This window comes from Blastomyces gilchristii (assembly GCF_000003855.2).
Source record: "Blastomyces gilchristii SLH14081 genomic scaffold supercont1.15, whole genome shotgun sequence".
Lineage (NCBI taxonomy): Eukaryota > Fungi > Ascomycota > Eurotiomycetes > Onygenales > Ajellomycetaceae > Blastomyces > Blastomyces gilchristii.
In genome coordinates this window covers 501,746-524,759 of record NW_003101668.1, presented here as the reverse complement: position 1 = coordinate 524,759, position 23,014 = coordinate 501,746, and the positions used below count along the sequence as shown (strand labels likewise).

Genomic DNA, 23,014 nt, shown 5'->3' with positions numbered 1-23,014 from the left:
CTTACATAGGGCACAATTGCTTACACCAAAGAAATCTAGACCACCAACAGAAGGTGCCAAGAATGGACAATGGACTATGTACACTGTCTAGTCCACCATCAATATCTCAATGAAAATGCGATCCAGATTGTTCAGTCTGCACGCGATCCTCCAAATCACGGTGTTGGCTTGAACCCGGTTGGCGGCGGGCGTGGTCGAGGCAGGGGTCAGTGAACTCGGAATTTGCGCATAATTGGATGTGAAATGAAATGCCATAATTGTTACTGTTGATTGTGATACTGGGCTGGCCCTGTTTGAATTTGAATCATGTTGCTTATTTTTGTTTTCTGATATGAGCTACTGCGGAGTTTCAACTGGTCAACGAGGCCCTTATTAGTAAATCCCATTTTTCATTTTGGTTTCTGGCATTTAGCAATTGTTTCTCTGGTCAATCATCAGTACAGGGTGAAGCACACTCGAGTACATAGCTTATGAAGGATATTGGAAAGAAAAGCTCGGTAAATGATCATGACAAATGTAATTTAGAAGGCTAAGTACAACATCAATACTTACACTGCTCCAATCTGCAGCACATATTCACCAAAAGCAGCAAACTCAGGCTCGTACGCAGTTAAGAATTTGGGAATCCAAACATTGCGCCATTCCCCCTTATAGTCTGATGTGTATAAGGCCTTGCAATACTCCCAGTATTCCGGGTACCAACCAGCATGAGCCCAATCAACTACAGCAAGGACACGTGGGCGACCAGCTGGTGAAATTAGAATATTGCCCCGATGCAAGTCTCCATGAGTCAACCTGATGGCCCCATTGTCTGGTAGATAGTCTCGATAAGGATCCCGATATCTCTTTGAATCAGGAAGCCAGCTTTGAGGCAGAGAAGAAAACCAGTCATTGAATGCTTTCACATTTTTAAAAGGGCCTGATTGAGGGATGGTTGCAAAGACATAATCGTGCAAACATGCGCGGTTGATGGATCCTACACCTCAGTAAGTGACTCCGCTGATAGACATTGCAGGATACATGCATACCAATAAATGAGTCGCAAGGATCTGGCTCAATTTGCTGAAGGGAAGAAATAATCTCCCGTAACTGGCCGCAAATAAAGTTCCTATCCAGCTCATTGAGAGAATCCCATCGATCATGGAGCGTGTCTCCCTGAATAAGCTCCATATAAATGAACACAGAGTTTTGATAAACTCTCCAACCATACACCTCCGGGACAGGTATCTTCTCAGCGAAAGACATTCGAAGCATGCGGAGAGTTAGGGCTTCTTCAACTGCCACAGACGGCCCAAACTTGACAAGAAGATTTAGATGCTCAAATTTAACTGGTGCGGGCCGTGGATGTTTGTTGAACTGTTCTGAGAGGGAGCCAACCTCTGCAGCAGTTGGCAAGCTCTTATGGCCTGCTTTGGTGAAGAAGGAGGAGTCAAGAAAGTCCATCTCTGTTTGCATTCCATTCAGGGTCGCTGACAGTTGAATTTGTTGTTTAATGGGCATCTTGTTATGAATCGTCTCGGGTTGTTGATAATACCAAGAATTACGGGAACTGAGAGAGTTGTGGCCTGCTTAGGAATGAGCAATGTTGTTTGTGTCAGGTCACGTGATCTGGCTTACTAATCCCTCCACCATATAACTTTCCACAAGCTAGCAACCTTTCAATCACACAAGCTTTATACCTTTCACAGATTATGAGACTCATTTTGCATAAAAATCACTGCCAATTCAGAATTCCTTGTTGATATAATCATTATTTAACTACTGCTTCATTCAATATGCTCATCAGAAGTTAAAATTGTCTTATTCTATCAGTATTGAGATCTTAATAATCAATAATACTACTGCTCACTTAAAAAGAGACTTGTAGAAAATGCACGAGTGCATTTTTAGACTTTTTCCCTGAGAAAAGGCCTCACACAGCAGTTCGCTCGGACTCCCCTACCCAGCCTTTTTTAAATTTTAGGGCCTTCAGATAGATTAGAAATAATTCTGTTTCTTCATCTTTAGAGTTAGTAAGCATAACATGGTAAATAGAAGTTAATGGCACAGGGTAATTAATTTCGATCGCGGGGCGGAAAAAGCGGGCACCTTGCGGTCACTGACGCTCGTTGGAAATATCCAACGAGGCCCCTATGCCAAGAGGACGAATACTCAAGTTCAGCATAGTGCTTCCGGCTGCGGTTTATATATTTTTCCTTGCTTCAGGGACCCATCACAAGCTCACACAGCCTTTGCTGGAGTTCCTCATTTTCTTTGACTGTGTAATGTACACACCCTTCTTTCTCTCTCTGCTCCTTGGTCTCATCTGCTCTTGTAGTCTCCTGCTTTTCACATCTGTCTCACATAGTACTTTGTGGACCTTTACTTTTTGTAACTTGGATGGCTGTCTGATTCTTTTTATCCTGGTTTTTCTTGTGAAGTGCATTTTGTGTTTCCATACAGCACAGGTTTTCTGTTGATTACATTTCAGATGAGTCAACAATTTTTCATGGATTAACAAGGAATACACTTAGACATCTTTGCATGCATTCAAAACAATTGGAGACTTACCGCCCTGATCGCTAGAAGCTGTTCTAGCACAGAAGTAGTCTCAGCACAGCAGTAGTCTCACAGAAGTAGTCCCAGCACAGCAGTAGTCTCAGCACAGAAGTAGTTCCAGCACAGAAGTAGTCTCAGCACAGAAGTTGTCCCAGCACAGAAGTAGAAGTAGTTCTAGCACAGCAGTAGTAGAAGTTGTTCTAACACAGAAGTAGAGCACAGAAAAAGACTTGCCACAGCACAATTTCTGCTCCAGCACAATTCCTACATTTATTCTAAGAACTTTTCTAAATTTACAGACCTAGAATGATATCTTTGCACTGAGTCTTACATACTTTTAAGTTTTGTGAGAATAAACAGAATCGTGCTGATGTTATTCTCAGCAGGTCTTCTCATATTGAACCAGCTGTGCTGCTTCTTAGCAGCTAACACTGAGTCTCTGTTTGAGCTTTCAATTATGAACTAGTGCTATGCATCTCATCATACCTGATTAACAATCAATATAATATCTTCACATTCAACAAGCTGCAAGGCTTAGCTGTTTCTTGATGTATGAAAGTGCATGTTTCAATTTTTATATTTCTACAATTTCAATTTCTACATTTGTGTACTTTCATTCTTTTATTCAGATTAATGAATTTCATTTTCTGCATGATGTGATTTTGAATAGAATACTTTTGTATTCTCTTTTTGTATAAATGATCAGATCGCGTGGCTAAGTGGAAAATTGAGTCAAAATAATGAGAGCCACAGTTTCAGTTAGCAAATCATGACCATGTATTCAGATTGTGTGGTCAAGTTCAATCACAAATCAAAATGATGTGCTACAGTTTCAGATCACAGATCATGGCTCAAGCTTGCAAGCACCGCAGCAAACCAACTAGTCAGATCCGACAGAAGTACACCTTGAAAAGTGACTTTTGACTTAATGAAGCACAACACTCACTCATAGCTATAAATTGAGACCTCTCCCCTATCAAGTGATAATAATCAAGTCTCAGATCATGGACTGAGCACAGTAGCCTCGTGCAGATGCGTTACCGACGGAAAGGCACGCTGCAGCGTATGCTACGTAGCTATTTCGATGACTGTCACTGCAAAGGCGTCTACCTCCTCATCCATGAAGACAATCAGTACTTTACAATTAATTTTAACAAGTCTGATGCTTTGAACAGTCACTTTCCACCACCAGACAAAGATATAGTGAGTGACATGTCTGGTACAACCCTGGAAAAAAACATAGCTCTTACAGAAACAGGAGAAACATTATTCTCTCTCTTTCTGAACAATGAGTGAGAACTACATAAAATATCAGAAGTCTAGAGTGAGGAAGAAGGAAAAGCAAGTGACACTTGAGCAGATTTAAGATAATGAAAGATTTTATTTGTTGTAAATTACAATGAATTTGAAATTATCACTAAGCTCTTTTTGAAATATAAATCTACTCTAAGCTTTATTGACTGCTTTTGCAAGTCTGTGTCATGATGCAGCCGCCGAATCTACAATCTATTCACATATAAATTCAAACACACTCAATGCTATGATGCTTGCTGAACTCTAAAATTCCAAGAATTGATAAGATTTCAAGTTGGTCTTTCCATCTCAAGAACTGTCATTATCTGTGGCTGTTCACTTAAAAAATATGACAACTTCATAACATCTTTTCTGTGGCTTTTTCACTCAGCATGGCGCCATTCTCTGATAAGTGTTGACTTCTTACAGGCTTTTAATTTCATGGTCTTCTCTACTGAGGTTATGGCATCTCTCAGGGATTTTACTCCAGTGACTAATAGTTTAAAAATGTGGTATTCTCAAGGAGCTTTACTTCTCAAGGGGATCTGATATCACATGAGATTTCACTTTTTATTGCTCTTTCACTCAGAATTCTGACACTCCTCAAGAGACTCACTTCCTCAAGAATGTCAACTCTGCATGGGACTCACCTTCTCAAGGAGCTCACTTTCTCAGGGATGCTGACACTGCATGAGACTTTGGTTTTTGTTGTCTTTTCACTCAGAATTCTGGCACTCCTCAGGGATGTCAGCGCTGCATGAGGTTCTGTTTTATTGCTGTTATGTACAAGTTCATGACACTCTCTAAGGGTTTGCCTTCATCAGCATTCTTGCAAATTCCCTAACTTCCCGTAGGGAACTATAGTTTTGGGGGTGAGGCACCACTTCACTGACTCCTGGGGGGAAACCATATTAGGGTGTTCCCAGCAGATGGGCAAGACGTGGAGCAACCCACTGCTTCAGTCCTGGATCGAGATCGAGGGGAGAAGAGCATCCCATCATCTCACCTCACAACATGGCTACCTTCACGTACGATACCACCTCCCCTGGACCTGCCGACGGTTCTCCCTCGCCTCAGCTGCACACAGTGCATCTCCTGGAAGCATGCACTTCTGATCCTCGGCCAGGCGAAGAGCCCCAGCACCTCCTTCCAATGCCCATGCCCGTGCCCCTCTTCCCTGCGTCCGGTGACCTCTCTAAGGATGCAGCAAGTGAGGAGTTTGCTGGTTTTTCTGCCCTGCCATCCACCGTCTCTGGTCTCGATGACATTAACTGGGACGAATGGATCCTGTTCGACTCCTCCCCGGTCGATGTTACCCCACCATCACTCCAACTGTCGGATTTTTCCGACAACCCCATCGAGGAGGCTCACCCAAGCCAAAGTGACGTTGCCGATGACCCACCCAATCGACGAGAGCCAACCCCTCCCCTAGCCTCAGACAATCACGAAGGCAACACATTAAAGGAGCCGTTGAATTACTCTGATAGTTCCATCGAGGCTGACCCACGCCCAGGTGAGGAGTGCCACGTCTGAGTCCACTGATCAGAGCAAATTATTAGTGTCCGGCCGTTAGGAAGGCGATGCGTTAGAGAAGACACTAGATTATCAAGAATACATTATTTTGCCCCTTTCTCAGGTGATTCTGAAGCTGGTGTATAAGTGAGAAGGGGATGAGATGTATCAGATAGTAGGACAGATAGCAGAATAATTGAATGTTACTAAGATCATGTGGATTACATCAGTGCTGATACAGAGAGATGACTCAATCTTTTCATTTCTAGTTAGTTAGCTGCTTAGATTTGTTTTGTATCAATAGTTGATTCAGTCAAAATCCCCTAATTGATGTCTTATAAATAATCTCTTTAAAAATATATTTTCTTCTCAGAGAGGGAAGAAGGCACTAACTCTTCTTAAAAAGCTTATATAAGTAGTGTTTAAAAGAGATAAGCAATACCTTAAAACTAGAATAAAATCACATTCAAGATAATGTTTCTAACACTGATTAAAAAGAATGAGAGAAAACAGCTCTATCTAATTCTAATAGCTCTTGAGAATATTAGTGATAGAACTATGACACTTTGAACAGTTATTATCAATAACAGTATAAAGATATCTTATATAAAACTGATATTCACACAGCAGAAGAATTCTTTACTTTAATAAGATACTATAGTAGATCTCATATTTAAATTAATACTTTAACTTCTGAAGTTTAGTCTTAAGCTTAGTTATCTCTGTATACAGATGCTGTACTTCTTCTTCTAGCTTTCTTCTCTTTATACACTCAGTCTTGAAAATAGTATGAATTTTCTGATTCACTCTTTTCTATCTTGATATTAGTGAGAAAGAAGTCTTATCAAGTCTTACAAAGAAGAGTCTTATCAAAATCATGTTAAAATTGAATATTTTTTATTTTTTTAGTAACTGCTTCATTTCAGACTTCAGAGAATCAGAGATTGTTAAATCATCAGATTCATCATAGACTGAATAGCTATAGTCTGTGTATAATCTCTTTCTTTATAATCTTTATATTCTTCATATCAGAGACTGTTTATTCATTTTTTCATCTGAAATGATAATCACAGTATAAAGATTATTAACTGATGTCATAGCTAAGAGATAAAAAGATAACTGTGTCACAGATCAGTAAAGTGAAATGATAAAGAGCTCTAGAGAGAGAAAACAGATTCTGTTATATTTACTGAGTTATCTTTGAGTATATAAGAGCTTCACAGCAGGTTTCAGTCAATAGTGTAGAATAAGAGATGAAAAAGAAATTGAAAAAGAGATGAATTCAAGACAGAAAGAAGCTCATATATATATACTTAGAGTAAGAAAAGTGATAATAAGAGTTCAGACAGTGCAGTCTTCTGCTGAGAGTTTTCATTAATATTAATATTTTCTTAAAACTGTATCTGTATCTGAGAGCTGAAGTTCAATCAGATCAGAGGCATAGTGATAGAAGAAGATTAATAAAAGATCAGAGACTACATTATACAGTCAGTAGTATAATGACTAAGAAAAGAGATACTATAATCAGTGCTTAAGAACATATGTAGTAGAGCTGATGACCTAGATCACCATGCTAAAGACAGAGTTCAGTAGGCCTGATAAGTTCATGAATTGTGATTCATGAACCTGATAGACTCAGAGACAGCCAACTTATAATCATACTGACCTGTAAATAGCAGAGGTTATTGAACTGATTTCTATGACTCTGTGATAATCAAGAACTCACAGCTCAAATAAATATGTTTTTCTCTTAACAATTCTATAAAATTTTGAATAATGATTCTGCTCTTCAGTTTTAACTTTCATCACTCTCTATTCTTACTGACAGAGTAATCATCTCATTTCAATACTGTACTCAGAATACTTCTGTGCTTTTACTTCTCAGTATAAAAAACACAGTGATATTGAGTGGGGAACAATAACAGAAAGCGCTGCAGTGCGCTACCAGCTGATATCTCATCATCAGTTCAAGGAAGCCCAGTCATTTGAAATTTTATTGAAAGAAATCACACGTGGCAACATTCGCGGCTTCTTTGAAGCCAGAGAGCTGTGTAGGGGAGTCAAAAGAATTGCGGGCGAAATGAATCGCGAGCAAGCGAGCGGAATAGCGATTGATTGCAAGCGAAATGGATTGCGGGTGAAATTGCTAGATTATGAAATTTTCTGGGTTGGTTTCAGTAACGAGACGTAGGGAGATCTACAGAGTCTTGGAGGATAACGTTGTTGTGTTGTAATCTAACTACGCGAGTTACTAAATGGATAGGTTGAGGTGGCACGTGACTAGGGTAGGTCTTGGAGGATAATGTTGTTGTGTTGTAATCTAACTACGCGAGTTACACTAAATGAATAGGTTGGGGTGGCACGTGACTAGGGTAGGTGTAGTAATCACCAACACCTCCCCTTGCTACACTGTGGCCTATAATAAGCCGCCACCCGGGGCCTCCCTCATCCTCAAATCTTTCAAAAATGCAATAATAATTAATTACATGAATCGGACCCTGATTTCCTCATTAGGAAAGGCATCCGTACAGCAATAACTGTAAAAATCAAGAAATACATGTAAAATCCATTGATCTGCTGTATCATCATTATCATTCAATCATTCCTTCTTCTCAATTTTCTGAATGCCAATCCTCTTGACAAATTCTTCAAATGCAGGCTTCACCAGTGGCTTGGTGAGCTTGTCAGCTATGTTCACTGTAGAATCAACATGTTTCATCATGATTTTCCCTTTTTCAATCAAATCACAGAGAATATGATATCTAATCTCAATATAATGTGATCTTTGTGTTAAGAATTCCTCCTTTGCTAGATCAATTGCTCTCTTATTATTAACTTATAGATATGAGCATATTTTCACTTTTTCATCATTTATCAACTTAGTGTCATATAATATATCATTCAATCAGATTATCTCATAAGCTGTCTTACTAGCTGTAATATATTCAGCTTCTGTGATTGATTTAATAATAGATGTCTGTCTCTGCAACTGTCATGAAATCAGTGATCTGTTAATCAATATAATATAGCTGGTAGTTGATTTGTATTGAGAATTCACCCCTGCTCAGTTCAAATCACAGTATGTCATAGAACTCAGACTATCTTCTATCTTCTTCTTATACAATATGCCATGATTTTTCATCTTCTTGATATAATGTAGAACATGCTTCAACACTGCTCAACATGCTCTGTATAAACATAAGTTAAAATATAAGAGATAGTTGACTATGAATATCAGATCTGATCAGCTGCTTGAGACTAAATACTGCAATAATCTCAATTCTTGACAATATCTTATAGCTGTAAAGTTATCATTTAATTCATTATTCTCATCAGATGAAAATTCCAGTTGTATATCTGTTATTATAGAGATTCTCACAGGATTCATCTTATTCATATTAAAATCTTCAAGAATCTTCTCAATATAACAGCTCTGTGTAACTGCTAGATCATCATTTCTCTGATATTTAATCTTCATCTTAAGATATGACTTAATCTCTTCAATATTCTTTATCTCAAATCTCTTTGCAATCTTTCTCAATACTCAGTCTAATTACTATTCTTGAGATTCTGTCACCTGACAATTATTAACATACAATATCAGATAGATCTTGTGAATAGAATAATATAGAAATTTATCATTATAAGATGATATCTTGAATTTCAATGTAATGAGGTGTTTCATTGCTAGAAAATACCATACTCTTACAGCTTGCTTTATTTCATATAGACTCTGACAGAGTAGTTTCATCAAGTCTTCTCTGTCATACTTAACATCTATGAGCAGTTGTATATAGATCATCTCATTCTGTGATAGTATATCATTCAAAAATGCGAATACATAGTCAATTGATTTGACCTTTCATTCTTTGATAGTCAATATAGTGAATAGACTGCATGATGTAGACTCTGATATCACTGCAGTATATAATCTTATATAATAAATACTCTGCTATTGCAAGAACTCTCTAATCACTCAGTAAGCTCTAAAGCAGATGATTTCTTTCTTATTATTGAATTTCTGATTATATACTCATTTATCTGTAAGAATATTCATTTCTGAGGCCTTTTCAATGACAATATATATCTTCTTCTATTCAAATATCTTAATCTTCTTTTTCATTGTCTTATATTAATAGTCTCAGTCTGAACTTCTTTTGACTTCTGTCAGTGTAGTTGATCAGTCTGTCAGAATACTTAGAACAGAATCATTCTTATTAATGAGATCTTCAGACTCTTCATTCATGATAAACTGTGTCTTATTATCTAGAAGATAGATTGAATCAATTACACTCTCTAAGTTCTTATTTACAATTATCTTCAAAACATCTGACTTTTTCTTCACTAGATGTTATAGTAAGCAGTGCTGTCATCTCTCTCTGATATTCAGAATATTCAATTCATTAGACAATTCATTGAATTCTCTCACTGTATTTACAGGTGTATTTGCACTCATGTCAAGAGCTTCATCAAATATGACATCTCATGCAATCTCAAGATGACATGCAACAGAATTTCACATATGATATTAATGTAATTCTTAATATTTAATCAGCTGTCATTTCCTGTCATCAGTTCTATCTGCAAGCTTATTTAACACTTTCAAATTCTTCTTATAGATCTTGCATTCTCATCTCTGTATTCAATGAACAGAAGATTACACCTCAGTTCATACTTTAAAAGATATAAGTGATGTTTCTTCTTTGTATTTAAATATCTTTATTAATGTTGAGAATGTGTTGATCATTATAATCACAGCTTATATTACTTTATCTCAAAGTTCTCTTTCTAATTCACTATTAAATAGTAGGCTTTATATCTTTTCTACTACTATTTGATTCATGTGTTCTGCTGAGTCATTTGATTGTGATGTGTCAGATGTAGTCATTTCATACATTATTTCTTTACTCTGATAGTAGGTCTTAAGTTCTTGACTTTTGAACTCTTCTTCATTATCTCAGTGTAGAGTTTCAACTCAATGTTGTATAGTTATCTCAATATCTGTGATGAAATTCATTAATCTTACAGTAGATTCTCTCTTTCTCATTATAAGAATTGCTCATCTATAACAGATTATATCATTCATTATACTCAATCAGTAGCTTACACTCTTTCTAGTGAGAATATCATTTCTGTTAAAAAGTGTTTTTTCATTCTCTGCCAGATTGATAAAGAATTTCATTATCAGCTTAACAGCTTATATTATAGATATGAAGGTTGAATGTGTCATTTTTATCTATACACAGGTCTTGCAGAATGGCAAAGCTCTATCACTCTTTATTCTTATTTCTAGTTATGAATCTGCTGTCATTTTTGTGATATTCATAGAATTCAGATATTCTAGCTTTTAATGTCATTGTATTATCATAAGTTCTATAACCTTTGTATCATTTCTTTCAGATAGTATTAATATTGTGTCATCTTTCATCTGTAATGTGTTCACAGGTTCAAAATCATCATTGAGTATAGCAAACTGAATCAAGTCTCTGTATATAATCAGCCTTTTCATCTCATAGATATCATTCTCATTTAATCTTGCTGTAAATGAGAACATGCAGTTAGAAGATATAATCAACATAGCATGATTATTCTCATATATCAACTGCTTATAGATATAACTCTGATGTATAAGCTTATCTATACTCATGAGATTCACTTCTAACTTCAGGACATAGCAGATATCATTTAACAGCATATCTGTCTCTTTCACTGAAATCTTTGTATCTTCTATAGCTGCAGCAGAGATCAATGTTTCATCTGTCATTTTCAACATCACTTTCATCTTCTGAGGTTTTGTCACAACAAGATCTCTGTGAGGTGTGATGTGAGCGCTCAATTCAGAGTCTAGAATCCAGGTATCTTTTCCTGTCTGATCACTCACATAGGCCTTTTCTTTGATGCAAAATACTTACTTCATGATATTATGAACAGAAGCAGCACCTGTATTCTTCACATTCTTGTCTTTATCCTTGTTTCTATTGATGTTGAAATTCAAATTTGAAGAATGTTTCTCAGAGTATTTCTTTCAACAGTCAGTCTGAATATGATCAATCTTTTGACAATGATAGCAGATCCTTGCATCATTATCTCTATATTCAGGTTTGAATTCAGTGTTCTTGTCCTTGTCATTGTCTTTCTCTTTGTCCTTGTCTTTCTTATTCTTATCTTGTGTGTTGTTGATAGAATTTCTAGACATATCAGTATTTACTTTATTCACAGCAGAAAGCTGCAAAAGAATATCATGATACAGGCTTATAAAATCATTCTCTAAGAGTTGAGTATTATCTTTGTCAATTTGATTCATTTAATTTCTTATGAATGAGGCTCAATCTCTGTTGACTTCTGTAAGCAGTCTATTGAAAAACATGACATCTGAGATCTTATATTCTAGACAGATATAATCAGTTCTTATAACAATCAGATATTCAATGAAAGCACAATCTGAGTCTTTTGACTTAGCAGTCATGCTAATCAGTTTCTCAAACAGATGAGTTCTGTGAATAGCAGATCTCTCAGAAAAGTTATCCTCTATAATAGTTCATAGAGCATAAGCAGACAACTTGAATTTCTTGAATATAGTGAAATGAGTCTTGATCTGTGAGACAATTGCAGATCACATGTAATTGTATAATCAAAGATTGCATTCTTTTCAGAAATGTTGCATATTCATAGTAATATTCTTATCAAGACTATTATCTTCAAGAATATCATCAGTTTCAGACTGTTCTGCAGTTAAAAGAATTTCCTCTCTTCATATTGAGTAGTTAATGAATTCAGTAAGAACTATTAATCTTTTAATGAGTCTTACTTAACTTCTGAATTCTTTAAGAACTTTCATTATGACAGATGTCTTCTCTTTTCATTGAAGATATTCTGTCAGATTCACTCTCATCTCATCACTTACAAGAGTCTCACCTCTACTGATCTTCATTCACTTAATCTCATGCTGAAGTCTTGCAATTTCTAGTCTCATGTGAGTCTTCTCACTTGCTGAGCTATCGTTGTTTCAGTCACTTGAGCCCTCTGCATTGTCTGACATCTCACTGATATCTTCAACTGAGTCTTTGTATTCATTGTTGAACTCATCAGATCATTCTTTCACAATCATGTCATTCAACTCAAACACCTCAGAAGCTGTCTTCTGATTTGTTATTAGCATTAATAGTGATCTGTGATCTTGTGTTTGCTGCTCTGGTGTTTTCTCATTTCTCTGTCTTAAAGGCATATATTCTTTTGTTAAGTCAGGCATCTCCCTGAATCTTAGATTAATCATGAGTTCAATCACTCAATAAATCATCTAGGCACACTTGTAATGATGTGTGAAGATGTCAATTGCACATTATTTTACAGCTTTTCATTGCATGCAAAGAGCTTCATAATCTCTTGAAGAATAATGTTGTTATGTTGTAATCTAACTACGCGAGTTACACTAAATGAATAGGTTGGGGTGGCACGTGACTAGAGTAGGTGTAGTAATCATCAACAGTAGGTGTAGTAATCACCAACACTCTCTCTTGCTACACCGTGGCCTATAATAAGCCGTCACCCGGGGCCTTTCTCATCCTCAAATCTTTCAAAAATGCAATAATAATTAATTACATGAATTGGACCCTGATTTCCTCATTAGGAAAGGCGTCTGTACGGCAATAACTGTAAAAATCAAGAAATACATGCAAAATCCATTGATCTGCTGTATTATTATTATCATTCAATCATTTCTTTCTGATCTCTTTCAAATCAATCCTTTTGACAAAATCTTCAAACACAGGCTTTGCCAGTGGCTTAGTGAGCTCATCAGCTATGTTTGCTGTAGAATCAACATGTTTCATCATGATTTCCTCTTTTTCAATCAAATTGTGAAGAATATGATATCTAATCTTAATATAGCATGACCTTCATGTTAAGGATTTCCCCTTTGCTAGATCAATTGCTCCCTTATTATCAACTTATAGATGTGAGTATATTTTCACTTTTTCATCATTTATCAACTCAGTATCATATAATATATCATTCAATCAGATTATCTTATAAGCTGTCTTACTAGCTGCAATATATTCAGCTTCTGTAATTAATTTAGTAATAGATATCTGTCTCTGCAACTGCTATGAGATTGATGACCTGTTAATTAATATAACATAGCTGATAGTTGATTTGTATTAAGAATTCACTCTCACTCAGTTCAAATCACAGTATGTCACAGAACTCAGATCATCTTCTATCTTCTTCTTATACAATATGTCATAGTTTTTCATCTTCTTGATATAATGTAGAACATGCTTCAACACTGCTCAACATACTTTGTATAAACATGAGTTAAAATATAAGAGATAGTTGACTGTGAATGTCAGATCTGACTGACTGCTTGAGATTAAATACTGCAATGATTTCAATTCTTGATAATATCTCATAGCTGTAAAGTTGTCATTTAATTTATCATTCTTATCAGGTGAAAATTCCAGTTGTATGCCTGTCATCATAGAGATTCTCACAGGATTCATCTTATTCATGCTGAAATCTTCAAGAATCTTCTCAATATAATGACTCTGTATAATCACTAGATCATCATTTCTCTGACATTTAATCTTCATTTCAAGATATGACTTGATCTCTTCAATATTCTTTGTCTCAAATCTCTTTGCAATCTCTCTTAATACTCAGTCTAATTACTGTTCTTGAGATTCTGTCATCTGATAATCATTGACATGCAATGTCAGATAAATCTTGTAAATAGAGTGATATAAAAATTCATCATCATAAGATAATATCTTGAATCTCAATATGATGAGATGTTTTATTGCTAGAAAATATTATATTCTTATGACTTGCTTCATTTTATATAAACTCTGACAGAGTAGTCTTATCAAGTCTCTTCTGCTGTGCTTAACACCTGTGAGTAGTTGTATATAGATCATCTCATTCTGTGATAGTATGTCATTCAAAAACATAAATACATAGTCAATCAATTTAATCTTTCATTCTTTAGCAGTTAATATAGTGAATAGACTGTATGATATAGACCCTGATATCACTGCAGTATACAATCTTGTATAATGAATATTCTACTATTGCAAGAACTCTCTAATCACTCAGCAAGCTCTAAAGTAAATGATTTCTCTCTTATTATTGAATTTTCAATTATATACTTATTTATCTGTACAGATATTCATTTTCAGAGCTTTCTTAATAATAATATATATCTTCTTCTATTCAAATATCTTAATCTTCTTTTTCATTGTCTTATATCAATAGTTTCAGTCTGAGCTTCTTTTGACTTCTGTCAGTGTAGTTAATCAGTCTATCAGAATACTTAGAACAGAATCATTCTCATTAACAGAGTCTTCAGACTCTTCATTTATAATAAGCTGTATCTTATTATCTAGAAGATAGATTGAATTAATTGCATTCTCTAAGTTCTTATTAATAATTATCTTTAAAACATCTGACTTTTTCTTCACTAAATATTATAGTAAGCAGTGCTGTCATTTCTCTCTGATATTCAGAATATTCAATTCATTAGACAATTCATTGAATTTTCTCACTGTATTTACAGGTGTATTTGCACTCATATTAAGAGCTTCATTAAATATGATATCTTGTACAATCTCAAGATAACATGCAACAGGATTTCACATATAATATTAATATAATTCTTGATATTCAATCAGCTGTCATTCCCTGTCATTAGTTCTATTCATGAGCTTATTCAACACTTTCAAATCCTTCTTATAGATCTTGCACCCTCATCTTCATATTCAATGAACAGAAGATTGCACCTCAGTTCATGCTTTAAAAGATATAAGTAATGTTTCTTTCTTACATTTAAATATCTTTGTTGATGTTAAGAATGTGTTAATCATCATAATTATAACTTATATTACTTTATCTCAAAGTTCTCTTTCTAATTCACTATTAAATAGTAGGCTTCACATCTTTTCTACAACTATTTAATTCATACATTCTACTGAGTCATTTGATTGTAATATATCAGATGTAGTCATTTCATATGCTATTTCTTTGCTCTGACAGTAGATCTTAAGTTCTTGACTTTTGAACTCTTCTTCATTATCTCAGTGTAGAATTTCAACTCAATATTATATAGTTATCTTAATATCTGTGATGAAATTCATTAATCTTGTAATAGATTCTTTCTTTCTTATTATAAGAATTGCTCATCTATAACAGATTATATTATCTATTATACTCAATCAGTAGCTTGCACTTCTTCTAGTAAGAGTGTTATTTCTGTCAAAAAGTGTTTTTCCACTCTCTGTCAGATTGATGAAGAATCTCATTACTGACTTAACAGCTCATGTTATAGATATAAAGATTGAATATGTCATTTTTATCTGTACACAGGTCTTGCAGAATGACAAAGCTCTGTCATTCTTTATTCTCATTTCTAGTTATGAATCTGCTGTCATTTTTATGATATCTGTGAGATTCAGATGTTCTAGCTTTTAATATTATTATATCATTGTAAGTTCTATAATCTTTGTATTATTTCTTTCAGATAGTGTCAATATTGTGTTATCTTTCATCTGTAACATATTCACAGGTTCAAAATCACTATTAAGTATAATAAATCAGATTAAGTCTCTGTATATAATCAGTCTTTTCATCTCATAGATATCATTCTCATTTAATCTTACTGTAAATGAGAATATGCAGTCAGAAGATATAATCAATATAGTATAATTATTTTCATATATCAACTACTTATAGATATAACTCTGATGTATAAGCTTACTTATACTTATAAGATTCACTTCTAACTTCAGAATATAGTGAACATCATTTAATAGTATATTCACTTCTTTCACTGAAATCTTTATATCTTCTATAACTGCAGCAGAAATCACTGTTCTGTCTATTATTTTTAACATTACTTTCATCTTCTGAGATTTTGTCATGATAAGATCTCTGTGAGATGTGATATAAGTATCTGATTCAGAGTCTAGAATTCAGATATCTTTTTCTATCTGATCACTTGTATAGATCTTTTCTTTGATGCAAAATACTTACTTTATAATATTGTGAATAGAAGCAGTATCTGTATTCTCTGCATTCTTGTCTTTATTCTTATTTCTATTCATATTGAAGTTTGAAGAATGTTTTTCAGAGTATTTCTTTCAACAGTCAGTCTGAATATAATCAATCTTTTGACAATGAAAGTAGATTCTCACATCATTATCTCTATATTCAGATTTGAATTCAGTGTTCTTATTCTTAGCATTGTCTTTGTCCTTGTCTTTCTTATTCTTGTCTTGAGTGTTATTCATGGGATTTTTCATGAATTCAGTACTACTATTTTCTGCAGTAGAAAGGCATAGAAGTATATTACAGTATAATCTTATAAAGTCTTCTTCTAAAGATCTCAAATTGTTCTTATCAATCTAATTCATTCTATTCTTTATGAAGAATGCTCAATCTCTATTAACTTCTATCAGTAATCTATTAAAAAATACAACATCTTCAATCTTATATCTCAGATAGATATAATCAGTTCTGATAATAATTAATTATTTAATAAAAGCTCTGTCAGATTCTTTACTTTTAAAGATTATTTTAATAAGCTCTTTAAATAAATGAGTTTTGCATACAGCAGGTCTCTTAGAAAAGTTATTCTTTATAATAGTTTATAGAGTATAAGCTGATAATTTGAACTTCTTAAGTATAGTGAAATGAGTCTTAATCTGTGAAGCAATTACAGACTATATATAATTATATAATTAAAGATTGTGTTCTTTTCAGAAATATTGTATATTCATAATAACATTCTTATTAAGATTATTATCTTTAAGAATATCATTGATTTCAGACTATTCTACAGTTAAAAGAATTTTCTCTCTTCACATTGAGTAGTTAATAAATTCAGTGAGAACTATTAATCTTTTGATAAGTCTTACTTAGCTTCTGAATTCTTCAAGAACTTTTATTATAACAGATGTCTTTTCTTTTCATTGAAGATATTCTATCAGATCTGCTCTTATCTCATCATCTGCAGAGTTACTTCTACTGATCTTCATCTACTCAACCTTATACTGAAGTCTTGCAATTTCAAGTCTTATACAAGTCTTCTCACTCACTGAGCTATTGTCATTTCAGTCACTTAAGCTCTCTGCATTGTCTGACATCTCACTGATACCTTCAATCAGATCTTTATATATATTGAACTCATCAGACTGTTCTTCTATAATGATTTTATTCAGCTCAAACATCTCTGAAGCTGTCTTCTGATTCATTATTGATATTAACAGTGATCTGTAATCTTGTATTTACTACTCTGATGTTTTCTTGTTTCTTTGTCTTGAAGATATGTATTCTCTTGTTAAGTCGGACATCTCTCTGAATCTTAGATTAATCATGGGTTCAATTAATCAATAAAAAACATCTAGGCACATGTAATGATATGTGAAGACATAGTTAGCATGTTATTGTGATTATTTGTTGCTTGTGAAAGAACTTCATAATCTCTTGAAGAATAATGTTGTTATGTTGTAATCTAACTACGCGAGTTACACTAAATGAATAGGTTGAGGTGGCATGTGACTAGAGTAGGTGTAGTAATCATCAACACAGAGCTACATCACGTGAAACTAAATTAATGAGACGCAGAAGCACAAGTGCAGAAGTACACTTTTGAATGGAAAGAGGTAACAGTATTTGAACAAGATTTGTGACCTATTCATAAAAACAGGTTGAGACTTCATTGTAAAATGATTTGGCCTATTCACATTCTGTTATTCTCAATTTGACCCTGACTGTGAATAAGCAGAAGATGTACACTTTTGAATGAAAGAGGTCATGGTATTCGGGCAATATTTGTGGCCTATTAGTTACTGTATAAAGCACTTCTATGACAGGTGGTGACTCCACTATAAAATAATGTATCTCATAGATGATGTTGGGTTTTCAATAATATCACACAGTTAATAGAGTTAGATCTTTCCTACACATCAAAATCTTCTTAAACAAAAATGAACTTGTCTAAATTATCCGGATGAGCACTTACGTAATGTAGAGAGGAGGAATCTAACAAATAAATATCAAGTGACAGTAAATGTTGAAGCTACTACACAAGCCCTAACTCATGTGACTCACATACATATATTTAGCTTTCACTAGCTACTAGTTAGATAACAACAATCAATTATGTTCAATCTCTCTCACAGGTTATGAAACACTTGCACTTCTATAAAGCATTATAATCATGTAATAATCATATAATAAGCTTTTCAAATAGCTGCTTCTTTCATTCAAATACCTCATATCAAATGCCTGTTAATACAAGATCAATCAATCATGAAGAAATCTCAGAGAATCAAACTACTGCATCTGAATCCTTTCTAATCTCAATAACTGTGAGAAAATCATCACATAATAACAATAATCAAGATAACAACAATATGACTGATGAAGCTGCTGTCTTGAGATGATATATTACTCAGATAAATGAAGAACTACATTAGATAAGAGCTTCTAGCAATTCTACTGCTATAGTTACTATTAATAATGACAATGATCTAAGCTCTGATCTTACTGCTTATCTTCAGAATCAAGAGAATATCTCTACACTGAGCAGAGTTCTTCAAGAATTCCACAAATATGTTAAATATCTTTAAAAACCAGGTCTTCTCAAATCAACATCTGATTACTTCATTTGAAAGAAAGAGATTCTGCTTATTGTTAAGTAATCTCATATAGAAGATATTCTTACTAGCAAGCTCTTGAAGAATGTCTCTAAGAATATGAAACAATTCTGAGAGAAATGCAACTTCTGACTATATAATTTTATATAGTCTTCTGTTTCTATTAAAGTTAAATCTCTTTTTACTATACTTCAAGATTCTCTGAGTTCTGCTGCTCTATGAAACATCATAGCAGCATTCTTTTCAGAACAGATGAAAATCTGCAGAGCTCTTCTGTTTAAGAAATTCAATGATATCAGTGCAACTGCTATCTATGATGACTTCAATCACTTATTCATAGAATATCTACTTACAATCTGCATTGAGTATATTCACCTTGAATATGCTAATATTTCCAACTTCATATTCTTTGACAAGCTTCTTAACAGTCTTATCAAGAAGTGATTAATCTTTATCAGAGATTGCATGAACTATGCAGCAAAGAATGATAATATCACATTATTAGAAGATGATTTTCTTGATCTCTACAGAGATATACTACTCTGTCTGCTGTTGAATGATAAAAATGCCAGAGATGACACAAAGAATGCCAAAGACATCATCAAGAAGAATAAGAATAATAAGAAGAATAATAAGAAATGCACTCACTGTAAGCAGAATGATCATGAAAAGTCTTACTGCTGATTCACACACTCTGAAAAGTGTTCTGTTGATTAAAAGAATAGAATAAAGAATAATAATGAAAGCTCAGTATCTACATACATCACTGTTGAGTATGTCTACTAAAATGATAATCATGATACTGATAACCATGATACCCGGGCTGTTGAATGCTCATATGATAACTCAGAATAAAGATGATACCTCATGATAATCATGATAACCCACGATAACCAGGCCACCGAGTGTGCCTATATGATAACCATGATAACCCACGATAACCAGGCCACCGAGTGTGCCTATATGATAACCACAATAATCCATGATAACCAGGCCACCGAGTGTGCCTATATGATAACCACAATAACTCACGATAATCAGACCACTGAGTGTGCCTATATGATAACCATGATAACCCATGATAACCAGGCCACTGAGTGTGCCTATATGATAACCACAATAACAATAACAATAAAATGACAAAAATATGAGAAATGAGATCTCACAGTGTTCAGATGACTGGGGGGGTAATACAGATACAGAAAGAACAGATTTGAGTGTTTTTTCTTACATATTTGTGTGTATTTGCATGTATGGAGCTAGTTCTTATGAGAAAACTAGACTCTACTTTGTGTAATTAATTATTATTGCAGATTTGAATGATTTGGGTGCTTTTGGCTGCGTGGGTTAACTGGCCTGTGTAGCATGGGGGGGTGTTGGAGCTACTACACAAGCCCTAACCCACGTGACCCACACACATATATTTAGCTTTCACTAGCTACTAGTTAGATAACAACAACCAACCACGTTCAACCTCTCTCACAGTAAATGCCTCGTAGTACTGTAGCAATATGGGAATGGGGGGGCGAAATGGATCGCGGGGAGAAATGCATAATCCATCGTCGTCGGCCGTCACTGGCGAGGAGATGATTAATTGCAATGACCCCTCGGGAAGGGTACTGGGGCTGCGCCAATGACTCATGTGATGCCTCTGGATGAGACCTTCTAGCGCAGGTAATTTTTATGTTGTTGCAATTGCAACGGTATTAGCAGATAGAAATTTTTAATACATCTTTAAATTAGCTGAACCGTAAAACATATCTAGTAATGAAAAACAATTATATATAAATAGAGCAAATACCGACCAGCGGGCATTGCTGCGAGGATGGAGCAGAGAAATAGTATATAACCGCTTGTTCTAGAGAAGACTTAGGCGTGTCCCACTTACGGCTTTGAGTATGTGGTTTCAAGGAGGCATTGATGCCCCGGTCTGGCGAAGTTCCTAAATACATCTATAAATGTACATGTTGAAGGAGTGTGACTCAAAAAGTGTAAGCTGAAAGGGAATCAGCTGAAGAGAAGGTCAAGCCAAAAAAAGAAGATGTCAGACAGAGTGTCAAAGAACCCAGCAAGGCTTGGCTTGGCTTTGACTCAGCAATCAATATATAGACCTTCAACTCCCCTGTCTCTTTCCATTGTTCATGATTTCAATATTAGATGCAAAGTTGGCCATAAAAATCTCTACCTAGTAGCTCTTGATAATATCAGTGATAATCTGATAACACATTCTACAGATTGCATCAATGAGGGGGAGACATTCTGAACAATACTGATATTCACATAGAAGAGTTCTTCACTCTGATGAGATGATATAACAGATCTGACATTGACATTAATACTTCAGCTCATGAACTTCAGTCTCAAGTCTCTTAATCAGCTCATTTCTTCTAGTGATTTCTGCATGTAGATGCTGTACTTCTTCTTTCAGTACTTCTCTCTTTACATACTCTATCTTGAAAATGTTATGAATTCCCTGATTTGTGATTTTCTATCTCAATATCAGTAAAGAAAAAGGCCTCATTATAAGTTATATAAGAAAGAGTCTTATCAAAACTGCATTCAAGTTGAGAATTTTATATTTTTTCAGTGACTGTCTCATTTCAGAGAGCACTGAATTATTAAATAGAGTCTTATACACTGAATAGCTGTAGTCTGTGTAAGATCTCTTTCTTCACAGCTTTTATACTGAGAGCTGATGTTTATTCATCTCTGCATCTGAACTGATGATGATGATGCTATAAAGCCTGTCACAGAGACTATCAGCTGATGCTATGATTGAAGAATGATTGTGTTCTGAAAATGTAACTCACTAGAAATGACTCATACTGTAAGAAGACTGTAAGTAGAAAAAAAAAGAACTCTGAAGAGCTTTAGTGAGAGGAAAATAGATTCTTTGATTTCACTCAGTTATCTTCAAGTTAATAAGAATCTCTGGGTGAGTTTCACTCTCACAGTGATATAGAATGAGAAGTGAGAAAGAAATTGAAAGAAAGATGAATTCAAGAAAGAAGAGAGATTCTCTATATATATCAGAAAATGAGAAACTGTCACAGAATACTTGTCACACCTCTGACCGCGTCAAGGCCCTGCTGCGGTTTCATACGGCTCATTGCTTTCATGCGGATGATTTCATTCATCTCACAGACTGTCTGAACCAGTTTCCAATCACTCTATGACATTATTCAGATATATTATAGAAAGATCTGATTAATGAATATAAGAATCTCACTTCTATACAAGGTCAGCAGATTACTCTTCCTTGATAATAAGACACTGCTGAGGTATTACTTCAGCTATTCTCACTTATAAAATGAGAGAAGAGTATCTGCTTATTATCTATATAGAATAGCTAGATGCTGACTTCTTATCAAAGAAGTCAGTGATTCATTTTTCTTTCACTGAAATATATACAAGAGTTACTGTATATCTTATATAATCTTCTTAGTATACTAAGTATCATATCTGTGATATTCTTATAATAACTCTATAGTCTATAAGCTCACTATTCAAGTAAGATAATCAAGCTCACTTATATAGCTTCTTAAATAACTATCTCTATATAATATCACTGACTAGTCATCACTTCAGTTTTATTATATTATAATTCAAATCACTCAATCTGATTATAAGTTTGAATCAGTCAAGCTTTAACAGACTGATATAGTCTTATATACTTACACTGAAACTGATTCAATCTCATTCTCTGAGAGAAACACTACATTATCTTCTAGAGTATGTATATCTCTATTTTAACAGAAATCTAAGATTTCTGAAATCACTGTATATTTTAATATAAGTTCTTTAATCACTCTGCTATTATTACAGTCTCTACACATCTACATCTATTATAAAGATAGAGAGATTAAGATCAGAGATTCTCTGAGATATAAGAGAAATATCTTATCTGAATTTCACAGCTTTATCTATACTCTTGAATGAAAATTTCATCTTAATTTAAGTCAGTATAATACTTATAAGATATGAGTAATATATATTATCAACCTTCTTGAAGACATCTCTGC

At 34.4% G+C, this 23,014-nt stretch overlaps 4 protein-coding genes across 5 annotated transcripts in view; 3 read left to right on the top strand and 1 right to left on the bottom strand.

The window, feature by feature from the left end:
* Positions 1–645, top strand: part of BDBG_06142 (uncharacterized protein) — a gene marked incomplete at its 5' end in the record, with an annotated part of 1,015 nt that extends 370 nt beyond the window's left edge. Inside the window, one exon of the mRNA XM_002622916.2 lies at positions 40–645. Within this exon, the coding sequence (XP_002622962.1) occupies positions 40–213 (174 nt within the window). The 3' untranslated portion in view covers positions 214–645. The remainder of the gene's footprint in view (positions 1–39) is intronic.
* BDBG_06141 lies at positions 42–1,556 on the bottom strand. Of its 2 annotated transcripts, XM_031722474.1 has the most exons (3): positions 1,029–1,555; positions 553–976; positions 72–423 (listed from the first exon to the last, which is right to left on the bottom strand). In XM_031722474.1, exons 1-3 carry the CDS (start codon positions 1,498–1,500, stop codon positions 390–392), a joined length of 930 nt encoding a protein of 309 aa, XP_031579705.1. In that variant the 5' UTR covers positions 1,501–1,555; the 3' UTR covers positions 72–389. The 2 variants fall into 2 exon arrangements, with proteins under 2 accessions (XP_002622961.1, XP_031579705.1); XM_002622915.2 differs by having other exon boundaries at positions 42–976; positions 1,029–1,556.
* A 3,289-nt stretch (positions 1,557–4,845) lies between these two features.
* On the top strand, positions 4,846–5,364 carry BDBG_06139 (uncharacterized protein; the record flags this gene model as incomplete). The annotated part of the gene is made up of 1 exon (XM_031722473.1): positions 4,846–5,364. One exon carries the CDS (start codon positions 4,846–4,848, stop codon positions 5,362–5,364), a length of 519 nt encoding a protein of 172 aa, XP_031579704.1.
* Positions 5,365–19,868: 14,504 nt separating this feature from the next.
* On the top strand, positions 19,869–20,132 carry BDBG_17454 (uncharacterized protein; the record flags this gene model as incomplete). Its single annotated transcript, XM_031725169.1, has 1 exon — positions 19,869–20,132. One exon carries the CDS (start codon positions 19,869–19,871, stop codon positions 20,130–20,132), a length of 264 nt encoding a protein of 87 aa, XP_031579703.1.
* Positions 20,133–23,014: the final 2,882 nt, after the last annotated feature.